Here is a 27,323-nt window from a genome sequence, read left to right as displayed (position 1 = left end):
AGGACAAACGCTTCATGATACTGGATTTGGCAGTGATTTCTTGGATATAACACCAATGGAACAAGTAAGAAAAAAATAGATTGGATTTTATTTAAGTAAAATTTTTTTTATACATTTAAAGACAGTATCCACAGTAAAAAGGCAACCTACACAATGGAAGAAAATGTTTGCAAATCATATATCAGATAACGGATTAATACCCAGAATGTATAGAAAACTTCTAAAACTCAACAACAGGTCTTCCTTAGTGGTGTCCAGTGGTTGAGAATCCACCTGCCAGCGCAAGGGATACCAGTTCAGTCCCTGGTCTGGAAAGATCCTGCATGCTGTGCAGCAACTAAGCCTGTGTACGCAACTGCTAACCCTGTGCTGTAGAGACTGTGAGCTGCACCTACTGAAGCCTAGGCACTCTAGGGCCTGCGTTTGACAACAAGAGAAGCCACTGCAGTGAGAGGCCCACGCACCACAACCAGAAAGTAACTCATGCTCAGTGCAGCTAGAGAGAGCCCTCATACGACAGTAAAGACACAGTGTGGCCAAAAAAGAAAATAAAAATTAAAAATATAAAAAATAAAACTCAGCAACAACAAAGCAACCAATTAAAAAATGGGCAACACTCTTGCCACTGTTATTCAGCATAATTATGGAAGTCCTAGCCATGGCAGTCAGAGAAGAAAAAGAAATAAAAGGAATTCAGGCTGAAAAAGAAGTAAAACTCTCACTACTTACAGACAACATGATACTATCTGTAGAAAACCCTATAGGTATGATCAGAAAACTACTATAGCTAATCAGTGATTTAGAAAAGTCACAGGATACAAAGTCAATACACAGAAATCCCTTGTATTTCTATATACTAACAATGAAAAATCAGAAAGAGAAATTAAGGAATCAGTCCCATTCACCATTACAATAAAAAGAATAACTAGGAATAAGCCTACCTAATGGCACCCCACTCCAGTACTTTTGCCTAGAAAATCCCATGGACGGAGGAGCCTGGTAGGCTGCAGTCCATGGGGTCGCTAGAGTCGGACATGACTGAGCAACTTCACTTTCACTTTTCACTTTCATGCATTGGAGAAGGAAATGGCAACCCACTCCAGTGTTCTTGCCTGGAGAATCCCAGGGATGGAGGAGCCTGGTGGACTGCCGTCTATGGGGTTGCACAGAGTCAGACATGACTGAAGCAACTTAGCAGCAGCAGCAGCAGCAGCAAGGAGACAAAAGAGCAGAAAACTATAAGACACTAATGAAAGAAATCAAAGATAACATGAACAGATGGAGAGATAGACCATGTTCCTGGATTAGAAGAATCAACATTGTGAAAATTACTATATACTACCCAAAGCAATCTACAGATTTGATGCAATGCCTATCAAGTTCTTGCCTGGAGAATTCCATGGACAGACCATGGAGTCGCAAAGAGTCAGACACAACTTGAGTGGCTAACACTTTCACTTTTCACTTTATATCTAATTGCCAATGGTACTTTTCACAGAAATAAAACAAAAAATTTCACAATTCATATGGAAACACAAAGACCCTGAATAGCCAAAGCAATCTTGAGAAAGAAGAACGAAGTTGGAGGAATCAACTTTCCTGACTTCAGACTATACTACAAAGCTACAGTCATCAAGACAGTATGGTACTGGCACAAAAACAGAAATATAGACCAGTGGAGTAAGATAGAAAGCCCTAAGATAAACCCATGTACCTATAGGCACCTTATCTTTGAGAAGGAGGAAAGAATATGCAGTGGAGAAAAGATAGTCTCTTTGGTAAATGGTGCTGGAAAAACTGGACAGCTATAAGTAAAAGAATTAAATTAGAACACTTCCTAACACCATACACAAAGATAAAATAAAAATAGGTTAAAGAGTTAAATATAAAACCAGAACCTATAAAACTGTTAGAGGAAAACATCACTCTTTTGATATAAATCACAGCAAGATCCTCTATGACCTGCCTCCTGGAGTAATGGAAATTAAAAACAAAAATGGGATATAATTAAACTTAAAAGCTTTTGCACAGCAAAGGAAACCATAAACAAGATGAAAAGACAACCCTCAGTATGGAGAAAATAATTGCAAATGAAGCTACTGACAAAGGATTAATCTCCAAAATACACAAGCAGCTCAGGCAGCTCAATGGCAGAAAAACAAACAATCAAAAGATGGGCAGAAGACTTAAACAGACATTTCTATAAAGAAGATATACAGGTGGCTAATAAACACATGGAAAATGTTCAATATTTCTTATTATTAGAGAAATGCAAATCAAAACCACAAGGAGGTATCATCTCATACTGGTCTGAATAGCCATCATAAAAAAAAAAAAAAAAACTACCAATGGTGAATGCTGGAGAGGATGTGGAGAAAAGGGAACCCTCTTACACTGTTGTTATTTAGCTGCTAAGTCGCGTCTGACCTTTTGCAGCCTCATGGACTTTTGCCTGCCAGGCTTCCCTGTCTGTGGGATTTCCCAGGCAAGTGTACTAGAGTGGGTTGCCATTTCCTTCTCCAGGGATCTTCCCAACCCAGAAATTGAACCTGTATCACTGTCATTGGCAGGCAGATTCTTTAATGCTGAGCCACCAGGGGAAGCCCTGGTAGTACACTGTTTGTGGAAATGTAAATTGATATGGCCACTATGGAGAACAGTATGGAGATTTCTCTAAAAACTAGGAATAAAGCTACCATATGACCCAGAAATCCCACTGCTGGGCATATACTTTGAGAAAACCATAATTCTAAAAGACACATGTACCCCTGTGTTCACTGCAGCCCTGTTTATAATAGCCAGGACAGAGAGGCAGCCTAGATGTCCATCAACAGACAAATGGATAAAGAAATTGTGGTACATAGATATACTGCTGCTGCTACTGGTGCTAAGTCGCTTCAGTCGTGTCCGACTCTGTGCAACCCCATAGATGGCAGCCCATCAGGCTCCCCCGTCCCTGGGATTCTCCAGGCAAGAACACTGGAGTGGGTTGCCATTTCCTTCTCCAATGCATGAAAGTGAAAAGTGAAAGTAAAGTTGCTCAGTCGTGTCCGACTCCTAGCGACCCCATGGACCGCAGCCTACCAGGCTCCTCTGTCCATGGGATTCTCCAGGCAAGAGTACTGGAGTGGAGTGCCATTGCCTTCTCCACATAGATATACAATGGAATATTATTCAGCCATAAAAAAGAACACATCTGAGTCACTTAGTGAGGTGGATGAACCTACAGCCCATTATAGAGAGTTAAATAAGTCAGAAAGAGAAAAACAAATATCATATATTAACACATATATATGGAATCTAGAAAAATGGTATTGATGAACCTGTTTGCAGGGCAGCAATGGAAATGCAAACAGAGAGAACAGACTTGTGGACACAGTGGAGGAAGAAGAGGCTGGGATGAATTGAGAGAGCAGCATTGAAACATACACATTTCCATATGTAAAATAGATAGCAGAAATTTGCCGTATGACGCAGGGAGCTCAACCTGGTGCTCTATGACGACGTTGAGGTGTAGGATGGAATGGGAGGAAGAGGGAGGTTCAAGAGGGAGGGGACATATGTATACCCATGGCTGACTCATGTTGATGTATGGCAGAAGCCACCACAACATTGTAAAGCAGTTATCCCCCAATTAAAAATGAATAATTTTTTTAAATGAGCAAAAAGCCTTGAATAGACATTTCTCCAAAAAAGATATACAAATAGCCAACCAGCACATGAAAAAATATTCAATATCACTAATCACTAGGGAAATGCAAATTAACACTACAGTGATAACTACTTCACACCCATTAGAATGGATGCTTCAAGAACAACAACATAAAAAAACCACCCAGATAATAGCAAGTGTTGTCAAGGATATGGAGAAATTAGAACCCTTGTGCACGGTTGGTGGGAATGTAAGATGGTACAGCCAATGAGGAAGACAGTATGATAGTTCCCTCAAAAAATTAAAAATAGAATTACTATTTGTTGATATATAATCCAGCAGTTCCACTTTGGGTATATACCCAAAAGAATTAAAAGCAGAGATATTTATTCAACTGTATTCAAAGCATTATTCACAGTAGTTAAAATATAAAACAACCCAGCTGTCCATTTACTGATAAATGGATAAACAAAATGTGGTATATATACATACAGTGGGTTTTCATGCAGCCTTAAAAAGAAATTCTGCAGTATGCTACAACATGGATGTGCTGAGTGAAATAAGTCACAAAAAGACAAATACCACATGATTTCACTCATATGAGGTTCTTAGAGTAGTCAGAATCATAGAGACAGAAAATATCAAGGTGGGTGCCAGAGAGTGGGGAGGGGAAAATGAGGAGTTACTTTTTAATGGGTATAGAGTTACATTTCTACAAGAGGAAGAGTTATGGGGGGGTGGATGGTGGTGATGGGTGCACAATAATATGAATGTATTTAATACCACAGAACTGTACAGGTAAAACAGCTTATATGGTAAATTTTATGTCATGTGTATTTTATCACAATTAAAAAAAAAAAGCAAGAGGAGGAGGAAAGATTTACACTTCCTGCTTTACTGTGATACTACGGAATCCCTTAGAAGTTGAGATGACCAGGACTTTCTAAGTACATTGAAACCTGAAGTAAGATTATATTTCTCAGTCCCATAGTAAGTAACATTCATAAATTAAAGTAAAAATAAAATACTATTTTTATTCAGTTATAAAACTCACAAGAAATTATATTGCCATTCCCTTTTCTACACTGCCCAGTCCCTGGTTGGAGTTGGCCTGTATGACCTTTGGAGCTCTTTTCCTTTCTGCTGTGATTTATTAGGCACCTGTAACTTACTTGGCAAAAAACACTACCCATGGGGCTCATGATTTTTCACATTTGTCACAAACAGGAGGAGGGAACAGGAACAAAAATAAAAATGAGTGATCAGGTGTGGCTTAGCATTTAAAACTTTGCATCATTTGTCTGTATGTTATGAATAATGCGTTAGTGTTAATCCCAGATCCTAACAGTGAAGATCCAGCAATTCAGTGTTGACAATAGGTTTGAATATTCTTTTTCCAAATGCCAACTGGTTTGTCAGTTTGATTGTAATGTACCTTTTCCTCTTGTCAGATACTCCAGGGCAAACATTGTAAAGGGAGGAATCCAGTTCTTGACATGGCTTGACTTCTGTGTGTGTTGCTGATATTCTGCCCAATAAAATTCAAGTAATTGGGATCCTAAAAGAAAATGCTTAAAAGGATGTGGTTAAAACTACCACTGGTGGTTTGGGGAGTGAAGAAGGAAAAGGTTGCTGTTGATGAATTGATATTTTTCTGCACAGAGCATTTTAGTTGGTAGTAAAGTTCAGTGAGGCCTTCCCAGGTGGCTCAGTTGATAAAGAATCTGCTTGCAATGCAGGAGACCCAGGTTCAATCCCTCGGTGGTGAAATCCCCTGGAGAAGGAAATGGCAACACACTCCAGTATTTTTGCTTGGAAAATCCCATGAACAGAGGAGCCTGGTGGGCTACAGTCCATAGGGTCACAAAGAGTTGGACATGACTTTGCAGCTACATCAACCAAAATTCAGTGATGGAATCAGATACCCAAAGACAGTAAATTGATCCGCAAGCCATGGCTTGAATGCCCTTTCATACAACAACAGTATAACTGCAGTTATTGAAAGTGTCCAAAGTGCCTTTCTATAATAAAGGGAACCTGGTGTCTAACAAAATAGGGGGATACATTGATTCTCATTTATTTGCTTAGTGAAATATACTTTGGAAATGGAGATGGAAAGGGAGCAGATCATTCTGAAAATGTACCTGTTAAAGGTCTTAGAATCTAAAGGTGATAAAAGCTTTTCAACAATTATACCACTATATAAAACTTGACCTAATCACTGTGTGGATCACAATAAACTGTGGAAAATTCTGAACGAGATGGGAATACCAGACCACCTGACCTGCCTCTTGAGAAATCTATATGCAGGTCAGGAAGCAACAGTTAGAACCGGACATGGAACAACAGACTGGTTCCAAATAGGAAAAGGAGTACGTCAAGGCTGTATATTGTCACCGTGCTTATTTAACTTATATACAGAGTACATCAAGAGAAACGCTGGGCTGGAAGAAGCACAAGCTGGAATCAAGATTGCTGGGAGAAATATCAATAACCTCGGATATGCAGATGACACCACCCTTATGGCAGAAAGTGAAGAGGAAGTAAAAAGCCTCTTGATGAAAGTGAAAGAGGAGAGTGAAAAAGTTGGCTTAAAGCTCAACATTCAGAAAACTAAGATCATGGCAAATGGTCCATCACTTCATGGGAAATAGATGGGGAAACAGTGTCAGACTTTATTTTCCTGGGCTCCAAAATCACTGTAGATGGTGATTGCAGCCATGAAATTAAGACACTTACTCCTTGGAAGGAAAGTTAGGACCAACCTAGACAGCATATTAAAAAGCAGAGACATTATTTTGTCAACAAAGGTCTGTCTAGTCAAGGGTATGGTTTTTCCAGTGGTCATGTATAGATGTGAGAATTGGACTGTGAAGAAAGCTGAGCGCCAAAGAATTGATGCTTTTGAACTGTGGTGTTGGAGAAGACTCTTGAGAGTCCCTTGGACTGCAAGGAGATCCAGCCAGTCCATCCTAAAGGAGATCAGTCCTGGGTGTTCATTGGAAGGACTGATGTTGAAGCTGAAACTCCAGTACTTTGGCCACCTCATGCGAAGAGTTGACTCATTGGAAAAGACTCTGATGCTGGGAGGGATTGGGGGCAGGAGGAGAAGGGGACGACAGAAGATGAAATGGCTGGATGGCATCACCGACTCAATGGACGTGAGTCTGAGTGAACTCTGGGAGTTGGTGATGGACAGGGAGGCCTGGCGTGCTGCAATTCATGGGGTCGCAAAGAGTCGGACACGACTGAGCGACTTAACTGAATCACTGGAAAAGGAATTTATTGAGTACCCATTGTGTGCTCTCTGCCAAGTTAAGCCCCAAGATGGGGTTGGTTGGGAGAGTAAAGAATAAGTATGGGGAATTCCCTGGTGGTCCAGTGGTCAGAATTCAGCGCCATCACTGCTGGGGCCTGGTTCAGTCCCTGGTTGGGGAACTGAGATTCTGAAAGCCACTTGGCATGACCAAAAAAAAAGTAATTGTAGGATACACTTTTAACTGTCTGGTAGTTTATAGTCCACTTTAAAGGATAAAAACAGTGAGACCATGTAGACTAGAATTCTAAATTATATGGGGCAGATTGTTCAAAGTGCCATACAAGTTCAGGGAAGTTAGACTACTGAAGGTTAGAATCATTAGAGAAACTTTCAAAAAGCAGTTGGGTTTCAGCTGAGCCTTGGAAGGTTATAGTATTTAGATAAACTGAGGCAAGAGAGGAAGGCATGTCTGAGAGTAGAGGGATTGTGTGTAGGCACAAAATTGAAAACAAGTGCATTTTGCAGATCAGGAGAGACTCACCTGGATAGAAAGCACTAATGGAAGAACAGGAGAAAATAGTTATAAAAATAAAAGAGGTCCAGAAAACGAATACATTTTACATTCCTTTAAAATCTCCTTTGGGAACAATTTCAGCCCCCTCACCCTCAGAGTTGAGAAATTCTTCTCAGTGATTTAAATCCCTTTTGCTGTTGTTTTGACCTTTTCATGTTGTCTTAATTTTTGAAATTCTATTTGTTTCTTATTCTAAGCTCCTCCCATTAGGGTATTCTTGGTCCTCACTGGGCCCAGCCTTTAGTCCTATAGGAAAGATCTAATGTTTATAATAATATCAACTCCCCTTTTGAATATTGATAATGAAAATGCTCGCACCATTGTACACATGAATAAGAGTTTTCTAAGTTGGGGGTGCTTTGTCGCCCTTAATGTGATATGCTAGTTGGCATCTATTCAACAAATGTTTATTAAGCATCCACTGTGCGCAGGTACTGTTCAAAGTGCTCATGGTACTTCCATAAATGAATGAGGATTCTTGCACTTGAGGGGCTTGTATTCTATCAGATGGCTTCTCTGCCAGGCCAACTATAAAATAATATATCTCCTCTAAAAATTCTTTCTTTTTTCAATGGACTAATTTAGTCATCTGCCAAAATCTTCTCTTTAAGATACTCAAACAGCCTTTTCCAAGCAGAAAATGTCTCAGTCCACAGACAGAAGGATTTTCTTTAGGTACAGTTTGGTGGATTTTTTTCCCCCTTCTTTCAGTTTATATCCTTCATTCCCCTGACAACATTTTTCTCTTAGAATATTTTGGGAAGAAGTTTCCTGTTCTTATTTTTCCTCTATAAATTACCTTGCTCACACATGCAGCCTAGGAGCTGCTGCTGCTGCTGTGGTTGTATTTATTTGTTGAACAATCCTGTGCTTTGAAATGATTCATTCAAGAGCCATGAAGCATTCAAAGCAGGATGTGTGACTCATTTCATAAACAGCAGCATCTTGAAGTAGAAAGCAGGAACCTAAGATTAACTAAGGTACAAATGAAAGTTATGTTGGATTGAGGTGTGTGTGTTTAGTCCCTTCCCTTCTCCCTTTCCCCACTTTCCCAAACCTAAATGATATCTTGCATTGGGAATAGAAGTTCTCCAGTGAGGGTGAGAAGCGTTAAGACTGTTGGAGATCTCCCAGTTTGTTCTTTCAGAATACGTGATCAGTTGAAGTGATTAAATAGTGTTTTCGAAAAGGTCAGCTATTCCTTCCACCCTGCTCAGCACCAATATCACTATATTCTAGAGCTTTCTACCTATAGTTATCAGTTTTCTCCTGCTTTTTCAAACTATTTTCTTTCATCAGGATATGCTTGAGTGTAGATGTTATAATAAAAGAAAGCTATTCTGTTCATGAAGTGCTGCCAAACCCACAGACTTTGGAGAAGAGTATAGTTAGGTTTCAGCGTAAGTGATTTTTCAGACTATCGTAAGTAGAAACTCAGTTCCCTGATAGTTTAGGCATCCAGGACTCATTTCCTAGTAACTAAAGAGTTCTGATTTGTCTCCTTCCCCCAGTCTACTCTTCTAAAACAAGGAAAGGGACGTGAATTAATCATAGGTCAGGATATAAGAGCATTTTAAAATGTGAGGCAAATCCACATGGAAACTGGAGCTGTGGTGGCCAAAAACAACATTTCAGGAATGAATTTGGCTAAGGGTGGAGCGCATATTGCACAGAAATTTCATTGGTCACAAAAATTTACCAAGGACTTAGCTTAAAACTACTACATTTCTAATGCCCATATGCTTATGCCTGGCTCAAAGTCAATAGACAAAAATTTATCTTTAGTTTGGGCTAAGCTCTCATTTGCCCTGAGCCTTCTCTTCAATTCTGTTTAGCGGTGCTGTTTCAACAAGTGTCTGGGAAACTTGTCTTAACGGGATTAGGAAAAAAACTCTCTCTGCATTGACTCATTTAGAATTACTCTACAAAGAAAAACTAATTTTTAAATATACCTGTCTACCTTAAGATTTAAAAAGGGAAAGAGGGGAGAGCTAACTGACTATATGCTGTGTGCCAGGTACTAAGTTTTATATAACTATTTATATAACTATTTAATTTAAAAGCTTAAGAAAAGTGGGGTATGAGGGTTCCTTCTGGGGTGCCTGAAATGTTTTATATCTTGACCTGGGTTGTGATTACACCAGCGTAGGCTTCCCTGTGGCTCAGACAGTAAAGAATCTGCCTGCAATGTGGGAAACCTGGGTTCAATCCCTGGGTCGGGAAGATCCCCTGGAGAAGGGAATGGCAACCCACTGTAGTATTCTTGCCTGGAGAATTCCATGGACAGAGGAGCCTGACACAGTACAGTCCATGGGATCCCAAAGAGTCAGGCACAGCTGAGCAACTAACGGTTTCACTTTATTTCTTTTCATACTTATATAAAAATTCATTGAGCTCTACACTTGAGGTTTTTGCAGTTTATATACATTATACATCAACTTTTTAAAAACTTAAGGCTTCATTCACTGACATGTATTCCTGATTTCCAGTTCCCACTGTGCTTATTCTTCAGGCCATTCCTAACTTTTTACTTCGTTCTGTTATTTAGTCCGTTTGCTAGCAGGTGGGAGTCCAGTTTCTTATTACAGGAGACTGGGTGAGAATGAAACCTCCTAGAAATGGAAAGTATTTTTTACCAAAACTGTACCTTCTGTGCCCATTCTGATACTAATATCACTTTTCCGATTGACTTCCTCATAGTCCTGTAGTCTATTTTATGCTTTTTAAACTAAAAAAATTTCCTTTCTTGATATTTTTTTTCCCTCTGTTGAGGAGTGAAAATCCAAAATAGCCAAAAAGGAAATAGCCGATTTGCTTTTTTGGTGTTACCTCTTTGCCACTAACAAGGCAGTGCATGACAACTGCATTTAGTCTGTTCTTCTCCCAATTACAGTGCCTTCTGTCTCATCTTCCTAATTTCCCTCTCCTAAGTATTTGCAGATTGGCAGTACATCAGCCATTTTCTGAAATGAGGTTGCGAGTTTTCTGCCTGTGTTTTTCTCCTTCCAAGTTTCATATCCAAAAACATGTGTTGGCAGTTCGGCAAAGGAAACTAAAAAACAGCCTTTTTGTTTGTTTGTTTTTTCTTTTCCCTGTTATCTTGAAGCAGAATTTCTCAGCAGAGACACAAATGACACTTGGGGTCAGATAATTTTGTTTTTATTTTAGAGAGCTGTCCAGTGCATCTCCCAGGCCTCTGCCCTCTATAGTTCAGTAGCATTCCCTAGGTTGTAATAAGCAAATGTTACATTGCCAAGTGTCCCCTGGGGGGCAGAGTTGCCCCTAATTGAGAACCACTACCATAGAGTGTAAACTGTATTTAGAGAAAGTGTTTGAGGGGAAAGAATCAGGTTTGGGGACTTCACTAGCAGTCCAGTGGTTAGGGCTCCGTGCTTCCACTGCAGGGGACGTGGGTTCCATCCCTGGTAGGGGAACTAAAATCCCACAAGCTGTGCAGTAAGGCCAAAAAAGTTAATTTGGAGGAAAAAAAACAAAAAATCAAGTGTGGCACATGATTAAAATTCCCATTGGATCTTCAGGCATGTTATCTAGATCAAAGCTCTCCAAAAGAAATATATTGCAAGTCACAAAATGCAAGCTACATAAGTAGCATTGAATTTCCTAGTAGCCACATTAAAAAGTAAAAATAAACAAGTGACATTAATTTTAATATATTTTATTTAAGCAAATATATTCAAAATATCATTTCAACATAGAATCAAAATAAAATTGAGATATTTTATGTTCTCTCTTTCATTTTTCATACTAAGTCTTCAAAATCCAGTCTGTGTTTTGACTTAGTACGTGCGTGAGTGGGTGCTAAGTCTCTTTAGTCGTGTCCAGCTCTTTGCGACCCTATGGACCGTAGCCCGCCAGGCTCCCTCTGTCCATGGAATTCTAAAGGCAAGAATACTGGAGTGGGTTTCCATGTTTCTTCCAAGACCTTCCTGACCCAGGGATGGAACCCATGTCTCCTGTGTCTCCTGCATTGCAGGCAGACTCCTCACCCACTGACCCAGGGATGGAACCCATGTCTCCGGTGTCTCCTGCATCGCAGGCAGACTCCTCACCCGCTGCGCCACCTGGGAAGCCTTGTGTGCACAGTGCAGGACAGCACACCTCAGTTTGGCCCAGCCACGTTTCAAGTGCATTGGATAGGGCGAATCTAAGTCATCTTGGGCTCTAGCTATGGTGCAAATTAGCACATAATACTTTCCCTCTCCCATTTATGCCAAGAAGCTGTCCTGATTCATTTATTTGGGCAAATAAGACTCTCAACTCTTTAACTTTATTGTGTTACTATTTACATCTTCTCCCAAGGCATATAAACTGCCTTTGTGATCCAGTATAACTTAAATTCTTCAGTCCAATTTTGAATAATATCAACCCTCAGTTGTCTTGGAATGGTTAATATCTATACATTTATTGAAAAGTATCATTTTTTACTCTACAACCAGAGTGAATATTCCCCTAAGTTGAGTGGCTCTTTGCCAAAACCTTAGGAATAGGTAAGAGCAAAGAACAAAGGAAGACTCACTAACTGTATTAACAAATGAGAGAGCTGGATTTTTAAATGGGCAATAATTCAAAAAGGAGATCTTTTTAAGAAGCGTCTCTACCCATTTTATTTAATTCAATAGAATAATCTATTTTTAATAAGGTCAAATTTTTATCACTTAATAATTTTAGACTTTTTAATTGAGAAATTGCTTTTAAAGGTATGGTTTCCTAAGCATGTTGTTCAAGATTCACCTAGAAGCTTCCCTCATAGCTCAGTCAGAGAATCTGCGTGCAGTGCAGGAGACCCGGGTTCAATCCTTGGATCAGGAAGACCCTCTGGAGAAGGAAATGGCTACCGACTCCAGTATTCTTGCCTGGAAAATCCCATGGACAGAGAAGCCTGGTGGGCTTCAGTCTATGGGGTCGCAAAGAGCCAGGCACAACTGAGTGACTGACACTTCACAGAGAATTCTTGAGTTAACTCTTAAATATAACAAGAGAGAATATAAGGAACAATGAAAATAATAGCCAAATTGACATTCGCTTTGATTAAAAAAAAAAAAGTTTAGGACTTCCCTGGTGGTGCAGTGAACAGGAATATACCTGCCAATGCCGGGAACATGGGTTCAATCCCTGGTCCAGGAAAATGCCACATGTCATGGAGCAACTAAGCCCCCGCATGACAGCTGCTGAGCTGGTGCTCTGGGACCCTCAAGCCATATCTCTAACGAACCCCTGGGCCACAGCTACTGACACGCGTGTGCCTGAGGCCTGTGCTCCACAGCTAGAGAGTAGCCCCTACCCTCCGCAACTAGAGAAAGCCCGTGTGCAACAACAAACACCAACACAACTGGAAATTTAAAAAACCTCGACACTCTCTCACTAAAAAAAAAAAACTTGAGTAAACTTTTATTCTCTTTCTTACTCTGGCAGGGAGAGGTGACTGGAGCCAAACCATGCCAGTGCCCTGCTTCTTAAGCTCCTCCTCCTGCCATTTTCGCTCCTCCTCTGAAGCATACTATGATTTAGTTCAGAAGGATTCTTAGTTTTTGTAGTGTCGTAACCCACAGTGGCAGTTTGATGAAGCCTATGAACCCCTCCTCAGAATAATATTTTTAAATCAGTAAAATAAAAGACATAGGATTACAAACAAAGTGATTATTTTTATATACAGTTATCAAAATATTTTTAAAATATTTGATAATACATGTGCTTTTTTACGCATAATACTGTCTGTAAGTTCTAGTGGTAGGTCTGGTGACTATCATAATTTTGAAATAGTGATGAGTAGAAAGGCTATTCTGAGATACTTATAATAACTGTAATGTAATATGAGAATATGTGCAATTTCTTTGATGAATTAGGAATGCTAAATTTCAGAGTTTAGTGAAAATGAAAATGTAATTTTTTTTCCTATGATCACAGTTTTCAAAACCCTATGAGATGCTGATGGGTGGGAGATCCCTTTAGTCATGTTCAGTTCTCTTCAGACACCAGCTATTGGTTTGGAAAAATAAACCACTGAAAGGGGAATAGGGTGATGTGAAGGGAGTGGGGTTGTGTAGCAGAGAGGAACAAGAACTAGAGAACAAACAGATCACAACTATGCAGAAAAGTTGTAACAAGAAGGGGAGTTGCCTTTTAAAATACTAAATGATCCTAACTAGAGCAAAGCCTGGAGATTTAAAATCTTCTCCAAGCTAGACTTCTGATAGTAGAAAAGGACTTTTTGCTTGAAAGTCATCCTTGTGTATTCTAGAACATTGTGCCACATTTTTTAAACTACCTACAGATAATTTCCTTGAAGTACCTATAAATGTATTTTTGAAAAAAGATTGTCATAACATCACCAGTACATTTTGAAAACATATACCCTAATCCGCTACCCTTCCTGTCCCTGTAAAGTGATTGTTTTTCCTCTTTCATAGACTAGTTCTGCTCATTTCCTTTTACCAAATACCCAGCAATCCCAAACCCTCTGCACTGATTTGTTTAACCTAGAAATGTCATACCCATGGTTAAAAGACTATTCCCCCCCTTTCCCACTCTCTCCATCCTTTCCTTAGGGAAAAATCTGTGACTGAAAAAGTTGATGCCTATGATAATAATCAATGTCTACGTTGCCTAAAATTAGCCAACAATGGAGAAAACTAAAGTTCTTGGCTAAATATGCACACACTCTATTCAGTTTTGTCCAGGATCCACTGGAAACAACGAAGGCAGTCTTCTTTTGATTCTTTTACTTCTTGATTCTTAATATGTTTAATTGAAAATTCCCTTTACCCTTCAGGCTTGTAGGCCTAGCCTGGAAGGATTTTAGGTCTTAAGCTTCAGTTATGATAGAGCTTAGAGAAAATGTGGGGAAAGCTACTTTTAGGTAAAATAAAGAAATTTTAAAAGTTCAGTTTTGCTTTCTTGCCTAGATAGGTGCTAGGATGGAGCCAACTCCTGACTGGTTTGAAGTCAAGAAGAGCTGTGGATAGAGAGCCAAAGGATGAGTTTTGGTGGGAAATGTGTATCTATCTAATGAGAGTGAAAAAAGAGGACTAACCAATCATTATTTTTAGAAACAAAAAGACGAATAGAACCATGTTTCAGAGCCTGGCTAGTGAAAGAGCTGTGGAAAACTGCGGCATCCAAGCTGTTACTGCGTTGCAGGCATGTTTTAATGAAGGAACATGGCCAGGCAGCCTCAAAGGGAATTTTGAGGGTATCATTCTTTTGAATTACTGCTGTTCATCTGTTCTATTCATCACCCCCTTCTAAAGAAAGGGGGGGAGCATAAATTACTGTCCAATAACCCTGTCTCACTTAGTCATAAACTGAGGCAGACCTAGCCTCACATTTTCATTGTCCTTTCACCAAACCCCTAAATAAATAAAATTTCCATACCATCTCCTTTTTCTCTTTCCTCATCCTGCCTACAGGCTTCCCCCTACCCTAAAAAAAAAATTTTTTTTTTTTTGCTTGCATTTTTATTCTACCATTATGTAGTCAACAGCATTGCACTGGCCCCCTTTATGGCTGATGGAGCCCAGGCGGGCTGCCCGATGAAGGGAGACAGCATTTGGCCGATGGGGCTGGTGTGTGCCATTACTTCTGGCCAATGGGCCTCTGTCCTCTACAGCTCCATCCTGGCTCATTAAAACCCTCAGCCAAATAGCTGGGCAGGCGCCTGCTGCAGCACTGTAGGGGCCAGGAAGTTAAATGGTTCTCCTAATCCTGCATAATTTATCTCTCTGTTAGGCCCCTCATAAATAGTCCAGTTCAGCCCTACCATGGAGAGCTTCATCCTGAATTTCCTATATTTTCGTGATGACCAACCAGTACCCAGCCTTTCCCTTCTCCTTTCTTTATTATCATTATTAAACATTATTTTTCCCTTGCTTGCTACGAGCTAGCCTTAATGTTTTTTTCATTTGGAACCTCCTGCCTGGATCCCACTTCACCAACAATCTGTCCATTTCTCTCATTTGGACCTGGTAATACAGAGCAGTTGGTGCTACGGTCTTCCCCTTCCCCTCTCCTCCAGATTTCTAGTGCTTCATTTTCTCCTTTCCTATTTTCTCTTTTTGAATCCATCTCCTCTCCTTTTCCATCATTTCCATTTTTTTCTTCCTTCCCATTCCCTCTCCAGTCCCTCTTTCCAGGGACCAACCTTACTGTAGGATGTTTGGTAGGACATTTTTAAAAGGGCACTGAGTCACTTCTTTTTTTTTTCACATCTCTGTTTCTGTTTCGTTTCAGAGATTTACAAACGAGGACCACCTGGCAGTTCATAAACACAAGCATGAGATGACATTGAAATTTGGCCCAGCCCGAACTGACTCAGTCATCATCGCAGGTATTTGCTGCCCCAGAAGCCACGTGCCTTGATATCACCAGACAGTTAAGATTAATACCAGGGACCAGATGTACCGGGAGCTGTACTCCCCTTCTCCCATTAAGAGCCCTTATGTGATCTGCATTTAATCAGGAGAAAGGAACACTAAAAGCTCCCAAGTTTCTATTGTGCCCTCCACTCTCTCAGTTTTTAATACAAGATTGGGTTCTGCGGTTTTTGAGGTGGGTGTGTTGAGGTTTTTGTCTTAGCTGTTTTCAGTCTATTCCCTCCTTGCCGCCTTTTTATTAAGAGTTTGGAAGATTTGCAGACAAAAGATGCCTTTGACATTTTTCCCTACCCACAGCAAAGGGGTGAACAAAAGAGAGCAAGGAAGTTGGCCTGGCCTGGCTGCTTCTCTTCCACTGGGTGTCAGTTTCTCCCCAAGCAGGCAGGTTGTCGGTTCGTAAATTCAACTTCCCTTATGACCACTGAGGGCAAACAGTGGGCTTTTCTAGGGCAGTTGGGCGACTGGAACCTCTCACCGGTTGCTCTAGATACTGTTTTGCTTGCCTGTGCCATTCTCAAGGGAGCATTCTTAGCAACTCCTCTCAAACACTGCAGCAGTTCTCTCATGCTGTTTTCAGCTAGACAGGCAGACAAAGTGGGCTCTTTCTTTTGTTACCACAAGGGGTTCTGATTTAGCCTGAGTTAAGCAAGCTTACCTCCATGTTTAACCAGTGGAGAATTTAATGATGATTATTGTATAGTATCAGTTAATAATTCAGGTAAGGCACAATTTCTCTAAGTGTGCATGTGTTCAGTCATGTCTGACTCTGCAACCACATGGACTGTAGCCCGCCAGACTCCTCTGTCCATGGAATTTTCCAGGCAAGAATACTGGAGTGGATTGCCATTTCCACCTCCAGGGGATCTTCCCAACGTGGGGATCAAACCCACATCTCCTACATTGGCAGGTGGATTATTTACCTCTGCATCACCTGGAAAGCCCAATCTCTCTAAGTACTACCAGCCAAAGTGCTGCTTGAGACACAGAGGAGAAAAGAGAGAACCTCCTCCCATAGTTCTGTACATGAAGGAAGGGGCTTGCCCTACAGATCTCCTGTACCTTATTATTTGTTGAATATCTACTGTGTGTACCAGGCACTTTGCTGGGAGCTTGTGGATTGTAATTCCTGGAAAAAGACTTAAGTTGGGGACATTGTCATTAGTGATCCTTAAGAAAGCCTGGGGAAGGTCCTTGGAAGAGTGGAGAGGGCATAAACATGTATGTAGGCAACACATACTTAAATTTATTGTTGGGGCATGTATGTATGGAAAAAATTTTAGTATTTTTAAGTCAAGTATAAGTGAATAATACAAACAGCATCAGTACTCAGAGAATTATTATTAAGTGAAATTGATCGAAGAAGTTTATGCAACAGGTAAATTTGAGGCTCTTGAAAGTCCCTTGGACAGCAAGGAGATCAAACCAGTCAATCCTCAAGGACATCAACCCTGAATATTCATTGGAAGGGCTGATGGTGAAGCTGAAGGTCCAAAACTTTGGCTACCTGGTACAAAGAACCGACTCATTGGAAAATAAGACCCTGATGCTGGGAAAGATTGAGGGCAGGAGGAGAAGGGGGCGACAGAGGATGAGATGGTTGGATGGCATCACCAACTCAATGGACATGAATTTGACAAACTCCAAGAGATAGTGAAGGACAAGGAAGCCCAGCATGCTACAGTCCATGGGGTTGCAAAGAGTTGGACACAACTTAATGACTGAACACACACACCAAATTTGGGGCAGAGTTATCAAGCTGGAGAGGTTATTCCAAATGTGTGGAAATGCCTATGCCACCCTCCATGAGTGGGGAGAGAAAATGACACAGGACAGTCCCAAAGAGATAAACTGTTTTCCTGTTATTCTTTGCCTTCTGTTTCAGGGCATTCATCCCACTGCCCATTTCAGCTCTCCTATCTAGTCTGGTGATTCTCATATCTCCAAATTAAGACCTGGTACCTCACATGTATTTCAGCCCCTACTGAACACTTACTTGGCTATCTTTCTGTTTTCAGATATTCATGTCAGTGACTGTCAGTTAAGGAATTCCTTGTCCTCAAAACCAGCTCCTCCGCTTTGATATTCAGTGATATCAATATTCTCACAATCTTGTATCGTTTTATTCTTTCTTCACTTCTGACTGTTGTGTTCCTTTCTGTGCTTCCTGCCATCCACCATCAGTGTGCTTGAATCCCTCCATAGTCTTCTAGCTGGCCTCCTTGACTGGTCTCTCATTCTAATCCATCTTGCATTCTGTTGAAAAACCAGACTTACTGAAATTCTTGTCCTCTGCTCAAAATCTGTCATTATCTTCCTATTTTCTCTTACTTTAAGGCTATTTTTATTTGGGTTTTCAAGCTTTCTATAACCTTGCCCTGCGGTATTTACCCATCTTTAAATGCAACTTATGTCCCTAACATGACTGTCTTTTGACCTGCACATACCTTTTTCTCCTCATCTATATATTGGTGCCATACCTGCTTCTCTCTGTGCCTTCACCTGCCTGACTCCTCTTAGCCTACTAATCTTTCTCTCTCATCTACCCTCTGAAGCCATTCTTTAAGGCCCAGCTCAAGTCCCAGTTCTTGAAATCTTTCCTAATTGCTCCGCCATTAATTTGTCTTTATTTCTGTAACAGTTTTATTCTGTGCCATACATGGCACATATCTTTTGTATACTGTGATACTCTCTATATAAATTAACTTTATTTCTTCAACTATAAAACATCCTCTTAGTTCTCTATGGCAAGAACCATACTTCTTTTTGGCCCAAACTCCTATACTTCTATCTCTCCCTCTCCCCCTCCCCCAAATGTACACACAGTTTATACATACAGCAGCAAAACACAGAAAGCATTCAATAAACACCTGTTGATTTCTCTGGAATCATCAGAGCAAGCTAAGGGTTTTCTTATATACATTTTCTGGCTGGCTGTTCAAGAATGGAAAAAGTTTATATGAGCCTCAGATCAGAGATCCATAAGGCCCTCTTCTGCTGTAACCATGCCCTTAGCTGCCCCGTCCTGTTCCACTTGAGTTGTGATTTTTTAATGTGCCCTTACTGAAGTACTCTCTATGCATAAGGGAATATTACCTCCACTCACCCGGGGATGGAGGGAAAGTGGCTTTATCGTTGGCCAACCAAAGCTGCCAGAGAACCTTTTAAAACTATTTTGGGAGGTTAGTGGTAAGTTTTCCAAACACTCTGATTCAGAAGAAGTTTTGTTTAAATAAAAAAAAAAAAAAGTTACGTTGTTTCCATGGAAAATCCCACTGGACTATTCCCAATTGATCATGCTAGGAGGAGTGATTTTAGCCCCAGGTCTCACTCCTTAAAATATTGTTTAAACATCATTCTATCCCTATCATTCGGTTTAGTGGTTTGGAATATGAAATGAATCCCCAAGGTGATTAGCAGTGCAAGGAAAACCGTCATAATTGAGTTAGGACCAGAGAACAAGATACAACTGACCTAAGAGAGAAAAGGGGCTTCCCAGGTGGCACTAGTGGTAAAGAACCTGTCATCGCAGGGGATATAAGAAATATGGGTTCAATTCCTGGGTCAGGAAGATTCCCCAGAGAAGGGCATGGCAACCCACTTCAGTATTCTTGCCTTGAGAATCCCATAGACAGAGGAGCCTGGTGGGCTACAGTCCATGGGATCACCAAGAGTCAGACACGACCGAAGCAACTTAGCATGCAAGAGAGGAAAACTAGAAAAACAGGATGGGGAGAGAGAAGCTCAAATCTAAAATTCAAGTTGCTTGAAAAGTTCCCGTGGGTTACCCAGAGCCTCCTTCTTCCCAAGGGCAGAGGCAGCGGGCTGAGGAAAGATTTGTGCAGCCTCTGAGAGGATATTTTGGCTGGCAAATCTAAATCCAAATATCCTGGTTTCCGGAATTTGCTCTTGGTCCCAGGTCTCCATGCAGTGAGGTCTATTGTTTGCAGTTTCCTTTTCTAGCTCACGATCTTGCTATCTTGTTCCCCAGCCCCTAGATGTGCCTGGAATGCCTTCAAGAAGGTAACAGACTCTTACCTTAGTGACAGCTGAAAAACAAGGCACCATTTCTTACTTGGTAGCTTTAGCAAGTAGACTCAGCCATCTGATCCTCAGTCTCTTCTCCTCATCAGATTTTAGTGTCCATCTGCTTACACCTACTCACTTCAGACCTAGCAGAGAATAAGTGTAAAGAGAAAATGTCACTTAACTGTACTTGATTTTCCCACCTAAAAGTTTCACAGACTCCACCTGGGTGGGCAGTTTTTGTTTTGTTTTGGGGGTGAGGGAGCTGAAACCAGCCTCTGAGAGAAAGGTGGTTACATATAGATAGCCACACAACGAAACATTGTTCTGTCGTCCCTCTGCTGGCCTTGAGGCAACACAGCACAGACACCCTCTGGTGGCCTAACACCAGTCTTTACTGACTAGTGCTCCATAAAAGCAAATCTGCCTAAACATAGAGATTCTTTCCAAACAGAAGAATAAAAATGTGTTCTTGATGTGCTCTCTAGTTTTAATCTCAGATCAAAACTAAAATAAAGGTTCCTTTTCTTTTCATGTCTACAGATCAAACTCCTACTCCAACTCGATTCCTGAAGAACTGTGAAGAGGTGGGACTCTTCAATGAACTAGCTAACTCCTTTGAACATGAATTCAAAAAAGCTGCAGATGAAGATGAAAAAAAGGCAAGAGGCGGGACTTTTGCTAAAAAACTGGTGGTGTTCAGATCTAGGCAACTTGCACTGTGCCCTGGGATAATTTGCATAATTGGTTAAAGCAACAAATTATGGGCTTGGTTCTATAGAACCAGATAATACTCACTTATCCTTGTCAGCCATTCAAGTCTTTAGGGTGTCCAGGTGATGGATAAGCACAAGTGTTGGGTCTTCATCAAAAACCAGTTTTCTTGCCCTTCTAGTGGACGTTGTTCAGTAATCTATTTTTTAAACTATTTTTGTTCTGGATATGTTACTCAAATTTTGTTATATAATGGTTTTTTTTTTTTTTTGCCAAATCCCACTCTTTTCTGCGCTAATCAGACTTCTCACTTGGATTGTTTTATTCAGTCAGCCAATCAGTAGACATTTACTGAATTTTGACTCTTCTTTGTTTCAGTGTATGTAACTCCTACCTCCGAGTAACTCTGTAGTAATAGTCAAGACATTAAGCTTAAGGAAGGATGTTCTTAAAAGCCTTTCAAAGGAGATCAGCCAGGATGGTGAAAGAATCAGAAATTAGGTCACTTTGGGAACATTTAAAGAAACCGCTTTTTTTTTTTTTCCTGCATACACATTTTATTGCATAGAAAGGATCATACTTGTCTCCTGTTTTATTTTCTTATTTTGATTTGGCCACACCCAGTGCCATTGGGGGAGAAGGCAATGGCAACCCATCCAGTACTCTCGGCTGGAAAATCCCATGGACGGAGGAGCCTGGTGGGCTGCAGTCCATGGGGTCACTAAAAGTCGGACACGACTGAGTGACTTCACCTTCACTTTCCACTTTCATGCATTGGAGAAGGAAATGGCAACCCACTCCAGTGTTCTTGCCTGGAGAATCCCAGGGACGGGGGAGCCTGGTGGGCTGCCGTCTATGGGGTCGCACAGAGTCGGACACGACTGAAGCAACTTAGCTGCAGCAGCAGCAGTGGCATTGGGATCTTAGTTCACCAACCAAGAATCAAACTCATGCCCCCTGCAGTGGGAATATGGAGTCTTAACCCCTGAACCACCAGGGAAGTGTGAAAAGAAATTTTATTGAAACAAAATTGCAGTCTTCAAATAGTTGAAGAGTTTTTGTGTAAGAGAGGGGTTAAACTTACTCTCTGTGGCCTAGAAGTAGAAATAGGATCAGGATAGGAAGCTATCACAAGGTATGTCCAATTATATGGAGGTCTCTTAGGATAGATATTGTGGAGAGGATTAAAATACTGGAATCACTTCAGATTCTGAGATGCTGTGATCCTGATTTTAACCTTTATATTCAAGATCCCTAGAGAATCCTTTAGTTTGGAAGATCAGAGGAAATAGTTCAAGAAGCAGAGTCAAAGAAAAATAGTTCCCATGGAATAAGGGGTTTGGGGGCAAAAGAAAAAGTTAAAGTTTACTCTATTTTAGAATTATAATTCTGGGTTATTAGTCACTACTTAAAATCAGGTATCTTTTCCATAATAATTCAGAAAAAATTCCAATATCTCTATCTCAGAACATACACATTAACACGTGTACCTCCCATAATTGCAGGGTGCAGTGAGGCATGGAATCTTACCAGAATACAGGAAAGCCAAGACTTAAGAAAAAATTTCCAGGGAGGACTCTTCCCCTCTAAGAGGGAGATAGCAGTGAGAGAGCTTATTCTTAGGTATGTTGATAAGGAGACCAGGGCCCTTGGAAAGCTCTGAGTTGTTATGGCAACAATCTGTTTCTACTGAGACCAACTTTAAGTCCAGAGCTAAGGATTACACAACAGAACAGCACATCTTGCTCAATGGTGTGTTTTTCCTTAAGCTCTGTATATAGTATATAATTATTATATAACAACAGTGTATCTCGGAGGAGGAAATGGCAACCCACTCCAGTGTTCTTGCCTGGAGAATCCCAGGGATGGGGGAGCCTGGTGGGCTGCCCTCTATGGGGTCGCACAGAGTTGACTGGACTGAATTGACTTAGCAGCAGCAGCAACAATGTATCTTTCTTGGAGACATGCTTCCCATTAACAGAAACCTTCTGACTAATCCTATTATTTTAAGATTATGTTGTCCCAGTGGGTCTGATAAGACCTTTACAACCTTAAGATACTCTTTTGATCTATTGATGGTACCAACTGAAAAAGTATATAAAGCCCCACCCGAACTAGTGATTGGGGCACTCATTGCCCACTTCTGATGTCTATGTCAGAAGCTGTCTCTTTTCACTGTAATAAAACTTCTGCTACACAAAACTCTGAGTGATCAAGCCTTGTCTCTGGCCCCAGATCGAAATTCTCTCCTCTCGAGGCCACAAATCCAACACCATTCACTATAAGCTATCAGCAGGTAAATCAAAAGAGTTTGTGCACAATTTTTCCATCCATCTTAAATTATAAGAATGAAGTGTTCCTATCACTGGGGGTCCTTCCAAGTTCTATAGCTTTCTGTCATCTTCATTTCCTGTTATCTCCCACATATTAAAAGAAAGTGGGGGGAAACTCAGTGGCATATATTTGTAGTTCTCCTTTCAAATGGCAGAACTTGTGGTGGTCTGTTCGTCATTCTTTTTATCAGTCACTTGCTTACAATCTATGTGGTATAATTTTATTTTACAGTTTCTCTACTTTATCCCCCCTGTCATTTCTTCCTCGCCCCAAAGAAATCAGTCAAATTGTTTCCACCAGGTTGTGAAGGATTTTAAACCAAACTCATTATAGGGAAATTCAAGAAAATTAGCCTCCTTTTAAAGGCTCCAAGTCTTTTCCACTGCCCTTTTAGCTCAGTTGACACAGTCAGTCATGCCTTTACTCACTGGGCATCTCTTGGTGTTTCTCCCTGCTTGGTCAGGAGTGGTCTTCACCTCTTCTTGATGAGAAGCATAGGCTCAGTGGAAAATTATCTCCAGGAGTGTTTTATGAGCCCAAAACTTCTCTGAACCACAACTTTTCTAGGAGATGCCTCTAGGAGATTTTAAACTTGTGGTTGTATTTACTTAAGAGGCCTCTCCTTCCCACCACCCTCTGACTTCAGGGATCCAGGAATTAGCCCACTTGGACCTGACATCTGTGTAGAAAAAAATGAGGGCAGAAATTGAAACCATCTTTGCTGTTGCTCATCCTTATCAGATTGGAGAGAAAGAACTATTACCACCTTCTCTAATGTAGTAGATACCAGATTATCTTCAATTCACTCAAATACCAGGATTTCTAGTGATTAAAATAGCAAGGGATAAATTAAAAACAAGCTCCTCTTTCACCAAGAAGCCTAGGATGTGGGAAGAATAGAACCAAGAATCCACTTTGTCATGAAACTGAACTGCAATGCCAGCCTCCCTGTTGTGCAGTATCAGGGTCATCTTAGATGGTTTATTGTTCTCTTCAAAGCCACTTATGGCTTCCCAGTTCTGTGAGGTGATTGCACCACTGCCAGAAGAGTACTCTTTCCCTTCTAGTTTTCTCCAGTCCTGCCCCTAGTCCCAAGTTCTAGTTTCTTTGACTGATCAAATGATCAGCCTTTCCTTTCTTTGTTACCCCAAAACCCTATCTTCCTAGCTTCTAGCATCTAGCATCAGATTTGGGGGTGAGAACACCATCAAGCATGGAGAGTTCCCCAGAAAAGATATTTCCTCTTTCATTGACAGTACTTTAATAGCCAACTTTTTTTTGTTTGCTTTTGATAATTGGGTAACCTAGTCATTCTGATTGGCAGAAAAAGTGTTCACAGCTCTCTAGTAGCCAGTGGAGCTGGTTGAGAATAGGAACGCACTGGATTCAGAAATTGTTGTGCTTTCCTAAAAAATAATCATAGAATGTGATGGATAAATGACATCTTTTTTTTATTTTCTCCTTTCAGGGTCTTCATAGGCATTTAAAGGTTTTTTTCCCCTCCTTTCAGAATCTTTATCAGTGTTCATCCATGGTGAGGCAGGTGTAAATAACTTCATTTTATAGTTGGGAAACAGAAGCCCTGAGAAGTTAAACGATTTGGCCACAGTTGTGTGTAAAACCTGGGTTCCACATTTCTTTGACTTTCAGTTTGGTGCTTTGACCAAGGATTGAACTTCTTAGAAGTATATTCACTCATCTTTTAACTGGGAAGATATAGATTAAACCTGAAGGGAATCATGGGATTGAACTGTGCTCATTTCTCTCTTTTAACAGGCTGCTTCTGGGCCCCTTGACATGTCTCTGCCTTCTACACCAGACATCAAAATCAAAGAAGAAGAGCCAGTGGAGGTAGACTCATCCCCACCTGACAGTCCTGCCTCTAGCCCCTGCTCCCCACCGCTTAAGGAGAAGGTAAAGCTGTTTACCAAGAGTCATCTAAAACTTAATTGGTAGATGATGTTTTGATGTGATAGTTGTATAAACACAGTGTGATACAGAAGGATTGATTATGTTTAAATAAATGTTCATTGTTTAGAGGATTTATATAAATTACACCTATTCTCTGACCCAGCAACTCCACTTCTAAGTCTGTATGGAAGAGAAATTAGTGCATATGTCCACCAAAAGAAGTATATAAGGATGTTCATAGCAGTTGTATTCATCAGTTCAGTTCAGTTCAGTCACTCAGTCGTGTCCGACTCTTTGCGACCCCTGAACCGCAGCACACCAGGCCTCCCTGTCCATCATCAACTCCTGGAGTTCACCCAAACTCATGTCCATTGAGTCGGTGATGCCATCCAACCATCTCATCCTCTGTCGTCCCTTCTCCTCCTGCCCTCAATCTTCCCCAGCATCAGGGTCTTTTCAAAGGAGTCAGCTCTTCGCATCAGGTGGCCAAAGTATTGGAGTTTCAGCTTCAACATCAGTCCTTCCAGTGAACACCCAGGACTGATCTCCTTTAGGATGGACTGGTTGGATCTCCTTGCAGTCCTAGGGACTCTCAAGAGTCTTCTCCAACACCACAGTTCAAAAGCATCAATTCTTCAGGGCTCAGCTTTCTTTATAGTCCAACTCTCACATCCATACATGCCCACTGGAAAAACCATAGCTTTGACTAGACGGACCTTTGTTGACAAAATAATGTCTCTGCTTTTTAATATGCTGTCTAGGTTGGTCCTAACTTTCCTTCCAAGGAGTAAGTGTCTTTTAATTTCATGGCTGTAATCACCATCTGCAGTGATTTTGGAGCCCCCAAAAATAAAGTCAGCCACTGTTTCCCCATCTATTTGCCAGGAAGTAATGGACCATTTGCCATGATCTTAGTTTTCTGAATGTGGAGCTTTAAGCCAACGTTTTCACTCTCCTCTTTCACTTTCATTAAGAGGCTCTTTAGTTCTTCTTCACTTTCTGCTCTAAGGGTGGTATCATCTGCATATCTGAGGTTATTGATATTTCTCCCCGCTGTCTTGATTCCAGCTTGTGCTTCTTCCAGCCCAGCATTTCTCATGATGTACTCTGTATATAAGTTAAATAAGCAGGGTGACATACAGCCTTGACGTCCTCCTTTTCCTGTTTGGAACCAGTCTGTTGTTCCATGTGCAGTTCTAACTGTTGCTTACTGACCTGCATATAGGTTTCTCAAGAGGCAGGTCAGGTGGTCTGGTGTTCCCATCTCTTTCAGAATTTTCCACAGTTTATTGTGATCCACAGAGTCAAAGGCTTTGGCATAGTCAGTAAAGCAGAAATAGATGTTTTTCTGGAACTCTCTTGCTTTTTCCATGATCCAGCAGATGTTGGCAATTTGATCTCTGGTCCCTCTGCCTTTTCTAAAACCAGCTTGAACATCAGGAAGTTCACGGTTCACGTATTGCTGAAGCCTGGCTTGGAGAATATTGAGCATTACGTTGCTAGCATGTGAGATGAGTGCAATTGTGCAGTAGTTTGAGCATTCTTTGGCATTGCCTTTCTTTGGGATTGGAATGAAAACTGACCTTTTCCAGTCCTGTGGCCACTGCTGAGTTTTCCAAATTTGCTGGCATATTGAGTGCAGCACTTTCACAGCATCATCTTTCAGGATTTGAAATAGCTCCACTGGAATTCCATCACCTCCACTAGCTTTGTTTGTAGTGATGCTTTCTAAGGCCCACTTGACTTCACATTCCAGGATGTCTGGCTCTAGGTGAGTGATCACACTATCGTGATTATTTGGATCATGAAGATCTTTTTTGTACAGTTCTTCTGTGTATTCTTGCCATTTCTTCTTAATATCTTCTGCTTCTGTTAGGTCCCTACCATTTCTATCCTTTATTATGCCCATCTTTGGATGAAATGTTCCCTTGGTATCTCTAATTTTCTTGAAGAGATCTCTAGTCTTTCCCATTCTGTTGTTTTCCTCTATTTCTTGGCATTGATCGCTGAGGAAGGCTTTCTTATCTCTCCTTGCTATTCTTTGGAACTCTGCATTCAGATGCTTGTATCTTTCCTTTTCTCCTTTGCTTTTCGATTCTCTTCTTTTCACAGCTATTTGTAAGGCATCCTCAGACAGTCATTTTTGCTTTTTGCATTATTTTTTCTTGGGGATGGTCTTGATCCCTGTTTCCTGTACAATGTCACGAACCTCCATAGTTCATCAGGCACTCTGTCTATCAGATCTAGTCCCTTAAATCTATTTCTTACTTCCACTGTATAATCATAAGGAATTTCATTTAGGTCATACCTGAATGCTTTAGTGGTTTTCCCCCACTTTCTTCAATTTAATTCATATTCATAATAGTAAAAAAACTGGAAGCAGTCCAAATGTCTTTCAACAAGGGAATAAATAAATGGTGGTATATTTCTAAAATGGAATACCACATGGCATTAAAAAAAGAATAG

The 27,323-nt window shown here is 40.7% G+C and overlaps 1 protein-coding gene across 5 annotated transcripts in view; it reads left to right on the top strand.

The window, feature by feature from the left end:
• The window catches only part of ATF7 (activating transcription factor 7), a 95,296-nt gene that overhangs the window by 49,228 nt on the left and 18,745 nt on the right, over positions 1-27,323 (top strand). For all 5 annotated transcript variants that reach the window (XM_027543018.1, XM_027543021.1, XM_027543017.1 and 2 more), the window contains 3 exons: positions 15,733-15,829; positions 20,442-20,560; positions 24,723-24,860. In XM_027543018.1, coding sequence (XP_027398819.1) covers positions 15,733-15,829; positions 20,442-20,560; positions 24,723-24,860 — 354 coding nt within the window. The remainder of the gene's footprint in view (positions 1-15,732; positions 15,830-20,441; positions 20,561-24,722; positions 24,861-27,323) is intronic.

Source organism: Bos indicus x Bos taurus, chromosome 5 (assembly GCF_003369695.1).
Source record: "Bos indicus x Bos taurus breed Angus x Brahman F1 hybrid chromosome 5, Bos_hybrid_MaternalHap_v2.0, whole genome shotgun sequence".
NCBI classification, from domain to species: Eukaryota; Metazoa; Chordata; class Mammalia; order Artiodactyla; family Bovidae; genus Bos; species Bos indicus x Bos taurus.
This window is presented reverse-complemented; position numbering and strand designations above follow the sequence as displayed.